General features: G+C 50.6%; 1 protein-coding gene across 1 annotated transcript in view; it reads right to left on the bottom strand.

Moving 5' to 3' along the window:
- cacna1ha (calcium channel, voltage-dependent, T type, alpha 1H subunit a) overlaps positions 1–7,500 on the bottom strand; it is a 118,170-nt gene that overhangs the window by 41,129 nt on the left and 69,541 nt on the right. Inside the window, exons 8-9 of the mRNA XM_080856711.1 lie at positions 6,972–7,500; positions 4,645–5,012 (exon numbers count right to left, since the gene is read on the bottom strand). The exon at positions 6,972–7,500 is cut by the window's right edge and continues 318 nt beyond it. Coding sequence (XP_080712837.1) covers positions 4,645–5,012; positions 6,972–7,500 — 897 coding nt within the window. The remainder of the gene's footprint in view (positions 1–4,644; positions 5,013–6,971) is intronic.

Consider the following 7,500-nt stretch of genomic DNA (forward strand, 5'->3'; position numbering starts at 1 on the left):
GGACTCTATGTGGCCGTGAAGTTTGACCACCTAACTAAGAGGTTCTGAGGCCCAAAAGGCTGCCCGCTGCTCTGTGTGTGTGTGTGTGTGTGTGTGTGTGTGTGTGTGTGTGTGTGCGTGTGTGCGTGTGTGCGTGTGTGTTTGTGTGTGTGTGTGTGTGTGTTTGTGTGTGTGCGCTCAATACTCCTAGTGGTTGTGTGTCTTTTCACTGCCAACAGATGGGTTAAATTAAGAATCCTAATTTCCCTCAGGGGATCAATATCGTATCTAAAGTACTACTCTGTTACCTACCTATATAGACTAAGGCCTCACACACGCCTACTGAGGGCAGGGCTGGACTGGCAATCTGGCATACCGGGCGTTTTCCCGGTGGGCCGAGGTGCAATATGGGCCGAGAGTCCCGAATTTATTATTTAAAAAAAAATAAAAATAAAAAAAATTTTAGAATTTTTTTTTCCCCCCATATAATGGTCTGACCGGCTGGCCCACGAAAGTAGTTCATGAGCGGCCCTATTGACACTGGGCTGGCCCAATCACATCCCCTGGGCTGACCCAACACCAACCCCTTTCGGTTTGGACCTGCCTACATAATGCATTAGGACGGGAAACAAACTCAGCGTGGCCCATGGCCTTGACATGCTTGACAAGCGCATGCTAGTCTGCGGCCCATTGGCTGTCTTCTTTAGTGACAAGGGGCTCGTCCAATCATGTCACCAAACACCTTCTACCTTTGGCTTGGGCGGTGCACAGAAACGCACGTTTCGTTAGAATCCTCCAGTCCAAAATGGAGAGAAAGCGAAAAGAGGGTGCGGAGAAACTGCGAGATAAGAAGAGGCTTGCTTTTCAAGCCTACACTGCCAAATGTGCCAAAATATCGGAAATGTTTGCCACGGCAGGGCCATCATCAGGTACCGTGGATGAAAGTGATAGGCCTACTGGTGGCGACAGCCAGGGAGATACGATACAACGACCTACGGTAAGCTTACTGATCATGAATTCAAACGTCTCTAAAATATGTTTGACTTAGGACCTATGTTCTATGGCCAAGTTCGTTTGCATTGTAAATACAAGACAAGTCTGTAGCTGTTGCTAGCCCTCAGCCTACTCTACTCTGAAACAGCCAGCCGTTAGCCTACACTCTATGTTGTGTCTTTGAGTGGTGGGCAAGCCCCTTAGCCTATTGGTGCGCGGTGCCATGTCAATGTTCCGAAAGCCCAGTATTCCCAAACCCTATGAAAATATGCCAATTTGTCCAGATAGCGAATTATGATAGCCCGTTATACGCTCCAGTTTGCCCCCCGAAGTTCAGGGGCGTGGTACAAACGTTAGTGCCACCTCATCAAGCGCGTTTCCTACAGGAGGAAATAGACTCCATTCTAGGTAAGGGAGCAATACAGTCTGTACCTCTCGTAGACGAGAACAGGGGGTTCTTCAGTCGCTATTTTCTGGTTCCAAAAAAGGACGGAAAATATCGACCGATCTTAAACCTCCGTATTCTGAACAAAGCTTTAAAGTGTATGATGTATATTGTATTGTATTGTATTGTATTGAATTTAGATTAATTAAGACCACCACCTTAACACACAAACTCTTGTTGAACTCATAAAGTAGTAGGTTCAGTGACGTGCGGTGAGACAGCTGTCTTCTGTAGCTTCTGCGAGCCCATGAATCAATGTTTCGTTGGAATCATGATGTAACGTTGTTGTAGCGGGAATACAGCAATGCTATTTTCTAATTGGCAGGGCATATGATTCTAGACCTCGCTGAAGCGACTGAAACGGTGAATTTTGATCACATTCAGCGAAAGTAACAGGTAAAACGGGAGAAAAATAGGGCGTCTTTAGGCCGTCCTGCCTAAAAGTAGGGCGTCCCATTTCTTCTTATTTTTTTGTAGACGATAGGGCAGACGCCCTGCTAGCTAAAAGCCTGGTTGGTGTGTAGACATTCGAGAGACCAAAGGGTGTGTTATCGAATTAAGTGGGCCGGTCTGGTTCAAAATGCCCGGGCCGATTTTTTGTCCCAGTCCAGCCCTGACTGAGGGGATCAATAACGTATCTAAAGTACTACTCTGTTACCTACGTATATAGACTAAGGCCTCACACACGCCTACTGAGGGGATCAATAACGTATCTAAAGTACTACTCTGTTACCTACGTATATAGACTAAGGCTTCACACACGCCTGCTGAGGCTAACATTAGCATCCACTGTTTTATCAGTCAGTGAGTTCATTCAAAGCAGTGTGATCTCTTCGTTGGGTTGAAATAGCTCTACTCATCCACTTGAAGGAACTTTCTAGAACAGATTCTCTCTCATTCTACACTTCCTAACTTCCTTTAGTGCTCTGCTCTGTGTCAAATGAGGTCTGCACACACACACACACACACACACACACACACACACACACACACACACACACACAGAGACACACACACACACACAGACAGAGACACACACAAACACATATACACTGTTTACATTAAATCATGCGCTGTGTTTTGTTGCCTCAGCTCCTGTTACCCTGCTGAGTGGGGATAAGCGCAGAGTTAGCACGCTAGATAATGCACTGCACAGGCCAGCCATGATGAAGAGCTGCTATTCTTTACAGAGTGTTATTACATCCTAAGCCGGCCACAGAGCTCTCCGTCAGGGCAACACGAGAGACGGCTGTCCTCTGGGATTACACTTCGCCACAGTCCTTCCCGCCACACACACACACACACACACACACACACACACACACACACACACACACACACACACACACACACACACACACACACACACACACACACACACACACACACACACACACATACACACACACACACACACTCAGAGGCCACACAGAGGGAAGGCAGTGGAAATGCTGCGGTTTTCTTTTTTTTTTAGTATACCGTTTTATTTTTTTGGCTAAAGTTACTACCTGGGAGTGAAGCAAACCCATTTTCTCCAGTGATGGTGTTCGGTCAGGGTGGGAACGGAGAGCTGGAGGATGCTCCTGTAAGGTGCAAATGTGACAAAGTACTGTCTAGTCCTACTCCTCCTTCTTCTCTCTGTCTTTCTTCTGTCTCTCTATCTAAGAGTAACACTGGGACTGCGTTAAGAGTTGACCTCGCCCTGTCCTCATGCACCAGCATTTTGACAGTGCAGTGCGAAAAATAGATATATAATAATAATAAAATATAATAAATGAATTAGCTGTGATACTGTACTTCCTCTGTGGAGGCTAGCGACGTGCCGCACAAAAAAGATGATGAGTCAAAAATATCTCTTCTATTGCAGGCCACTGGAGTACCAGTCAGGCCTCACTACTGCATGTATAAGAGCATCTTCACACATCTGACCCCTTTACAAAAGCTATCAACTGCCATGGCAACACTACATTTGACATCCCAGCAGTGGTAAGGTAGGTGAAATTCACCCACGAGGCACTTTCAGAAGGGTTTCCATAAATAGCGTTTTTAACAGAGCCTTAGTATGTATTTTAGTCTTCAGGTATTCACCAGCAAAATAGCACCGCAGCTGCTGTCTGTGATCCTCTTTAGAGAATGACGGTTGGCATTAACCTGCTTTTTGGGGGTACGTATACGCCCACTCCCACTGGTGCGGATCCTGCCACACTGACCCCCATTGCCAAACCCGCAGCCAGCCAATCATCCTGTCATCTCCGCCTTCTCCCTGTTAACAAACAAAGCCGAGACCTCACGCCCACCTCCATTCATTTCCCTCGTCTTCATGACCAAGCACTCCCACTGAACTGCCCCGCACGGCAGCAGCTGCAGCGAATTTCCGCCCTGTAACTAGGTTACTGGACGTCCGACAACATCAGCAACTCTTCCCCTCTATCCTCCCAGGGCCTGGCACTGCAGTGAACGACACAAATCAGGCCGGATGAGTCTCAAATCAGGCCGGATGAGTCTCAAATCAGGCCGGATGAGTCTCAAACAACCATCAAAAATTAGACTTGGGTGCAGGCTGTCATACCGACTACAGCCACCAGGGCCCCTGGTAGCCCAGCAGAGCACAGCTTCTCCCACACAGTACGCTAGCATGGGGCACTTACACACGCTACCCTACACGCATACCCTACAGTTAGCCCAATAAGGCTATGCTTCTACCGCTCCTCCCCCCCTTGAGTGTTTATGAATGAACAATAAATAGCCATAACCCCTCTGTGTACACCAATGAAATACTTTAGGGGGGGGGGGGGGGGCAGGGGGTGGGTATGGGTGCATTGTTCAGACGGAGATAAAAGCCAGACAGACAGACATGGCAGTCCAGATGTCTTTACTTCCACTCTGAGCAGCTTGGATTGGGCCTGGAGGTCTGGGGGTGGGATTGTGTGTGTGTGTGTGTGTGTGTGTGTGTCGAGGGTTGGTGAAGGGGGGGTGGGGTGGAGGTGGTGGTTTGCTTTTGGTCACAGATAACACTCCCTCTGTTGTATACCTCCTATCTGTTAGCTACGCTCCAAACAAAGCAACCGCAGATGAAAATAGCCAGACGTGCCCCTGTGTTGCTAACAACAGTAACCGGCTCACAGTTTCACTCGTGTCGTTTTTCTAACGCGGGGGGAGCGAACGTGCAGCCGGGGGGGTTGAGCCGGCGGAGACGCAAAGGAAGCCCCGGCGGGCGCCTCCCTCACCTGCTGGTGGTACTCGATGCCCATGCTCAGCGTGTTGATGAGGATGGCGATCATGATCCCGCGGTTGAAGTACTTGCTGTCCACGATGCAGTTCAGCCTGGTCCCCAGGTCCTCCCAGGCCTGGACCAAGCAGTTGCGGCCCACCATCGTCTTGGGGCGTCGGTGTCGGCGACCCCTCCTCCCGTCCGCGCCGTGGGCGAGCTCGTGCACGGTGTCGGCCTCCGTCTTGGCGCTCTCCGACTCGGCGAACTCCTGCTCCATGCCCTCCATCACGCGCGAGCAGTACAGGCAGCTGACCAGCTGGAAGAGCAGAGGGCTGGGCACCACGCCCACCATCTGCAGCAGCAAACGGTGCTGACCTTCATGACCTGCAACAGCAACAACAACAACAACACATGTATTCAACAGCAACAACAACAACAACACATGTATTCAACTGCGCAGACGACGGCCCACAGCCATTGGAAGCAACACGATCATGGCGCTTCCAGAAGAAACACAACAGCAATAACAAAAACATGCACTGACATGGAACCCACAAGGCAAACGGGGGTAGAGGACGACCCAAAAACACCTGGAGAAGGAGCACAGAGCAGGAATTCAAGAAGAAGGGGCTGACGTGGAAACAGCTGGAGAGGATGGCTCAGGACAGACAAGGGTGGAAGCAATTCATCAATGGCCTATGTTCCGAGAGGACTAACACACACCAGTGCCAACAAACTAAAGCAGAGAATTTTGATACACGGCCAGGACTTCCCCTTGAGTTTCTAGAGGTGTCCCGGGTCTATTTTTCTCTCTGGAGGACAGAGAGGTTGAAAGCACTAATTGTAGGACTGCTTTAGAGTTTCTGTAAGTGCTTCGTGTCCTTTCCTCTCCGAGAAGCTCTGAATCATCCTGTTCATTTATTCCCTGAACAGCTGACTCTGACTGGCCACCTAAAGGTTTATTTTATTGTGCTGCCTATTTTGTGAAGTATACAGGTGCTAATTTCCACTAATTAGCTTCATTGGACTGATTACACAGGTCAGTGGAGGCGGAATGCCATCTATGGGGGCTATCTGGGGGACTGACTATAAGGTTACTTTCAGCGAGATCCAATAATGGACAGCTTTGTCGAGCAGATTACGTTTTTTCCCACCCTAACCTCTCAAAATGGAGTAACTCGTCACAGAAAACTGCAGATCTTTTTCGATGGCTTCCTAATGCATTCCTGGTGGCCTCAGTCATGCTTCGTGTCCCCCTTCTCATCATACCGCATTACATAGCTGCTCATATACAGTATGTTCACCTCGTATAGCCCCGGGTTAGATCAGAGAGCTCCAACCAGACGCCCGCTCAAGCAACACTTTAGAGCTGCGACAGAAAATCCATGCCTCAAATGTGTCGTCGATAGAATCCTTATAGGGCTTTGTAGTCGACTGCTGTTTTCCGCCTCTGGCTCTAGGCGTTTCTGATGATCACATCTCCCATTTGCGTTATAATGAGTTGAAACGGAGGTGAGTCGCGCTATAATCAGAAATGACTGTTGGCACGAGGACACGAGGTCCGAGGCTGAAAAACGTTTGCCTTCGTGTCTATTTGTTATCAGCCCAGAGACAGAAATCCTTTTAGCACATTACTTAAGCGAGTGATCGCTGACAAGCTTTTAAGTGAGCCGGGCGGACGCGGTGAAGAAAAACACCTGGCCAGTTGCTGCTTCTCTCAGCACATGCGGCAGACAGCGGGCGATCGGCGACCGGTAAACTACCTCCCGCCAGAGCGAGCTGATGTAAGCACACACAGATAGAAAGCAATCCTCTCTACACTCTCTATCACCGAGGCCCTGGGTACCATGCATTCTTCATGAGGACCCGCTGACGTTATCTGCAACGGGCCCGAACACCGATAACATCGCGGAGATAAAATACGCCTCTCATCTTATCTTGCCTTTCTTTTCTGTGAAGTTGCACACTGCTTCCTGAAACAGATTCATCTCGCAAAGAGGAGGACAGACAGAGAACCTTTCCATAATGTTCCGATGTTCTTTAAGATCCGCCGTGTACTCGAAGGTCGTATTAATCACTCACTAATTGGCCCCCACCATATTTCCTCGGCTCGAGCCACCGGTGGAAAACAGTCGCCGGTGAAGCCCTATAAGGATTCCGTTAACGACTGTTTCATGTGAGGCATGGATTTTCTGTCATCGCTTTAAAGTGGTGCTCGAGAGGGCGTCTGGTTGGAGCTCCCTTGTCTTACCGGGGGGCTAAACAAGGTGAACATATACGAGGAGCAGGGGGTGGGGGGGGAGAGGAGGGGGGGGGATAAAGAGGGAAAGAAAAGGGCCTTACTTGGTTCCCCCGTCAACTGCTGCAGCCTCTCCAAGGGGTCGGCCAAGTCCGCCGAGTCGGCGTTGATCTCCCCCCTGCTGTTGCCCATGGTTACGTTGCTCAGGGGGGGCGCGTTGCCCCTGCTGTGGTTGCTGGCGAAGGAGGGGAGGATGGTGGGATAGTTCATGCCCCCGTTTAGCCTCCCCAGCTGTTGTGGCGCGTTGGCTGTGGCGCCAGGGGTCGGGATCGGGATGCACGTGCCCTCCTGGAAGTCCCCTTGGTAGACGCTGTGCACCGTCTGCGTGTGGCCACCAGGGGGCTGGGAGGCGGCGACGTGGAGGGTGTTCATCTCCACGGCCTCCCCCGGCCCCGATGTGGTCTCCGACACCCCCTGCTGCTGCCGCTGCTGCTGGCCGTAGGGGCTGCCGTTGCTCAGGTTGCAGTGGTGGTGCTGATGGTGCTGGATGAGATTGCGCACGGCCTTGAGCCAGTACCCGCACTCCCGCGGCCTGCCGTGCCCGTTCAGACCCCTGCTGCCACCCCCGCCACT

This window comes from Sprattus sprattus (genome assembly GCF_963457725.1).
Source record: "Sprattus sprattus genome assembly, chromosome: 18".
In the NCBI taxonomy this organism is placed as follows: domain Eukaryota; kingdom Metazoa; phylum Chordata; class Actinopteri; order Clupeiformes; family Clupeidae; genus Sprattus; species Sprattus sprattus.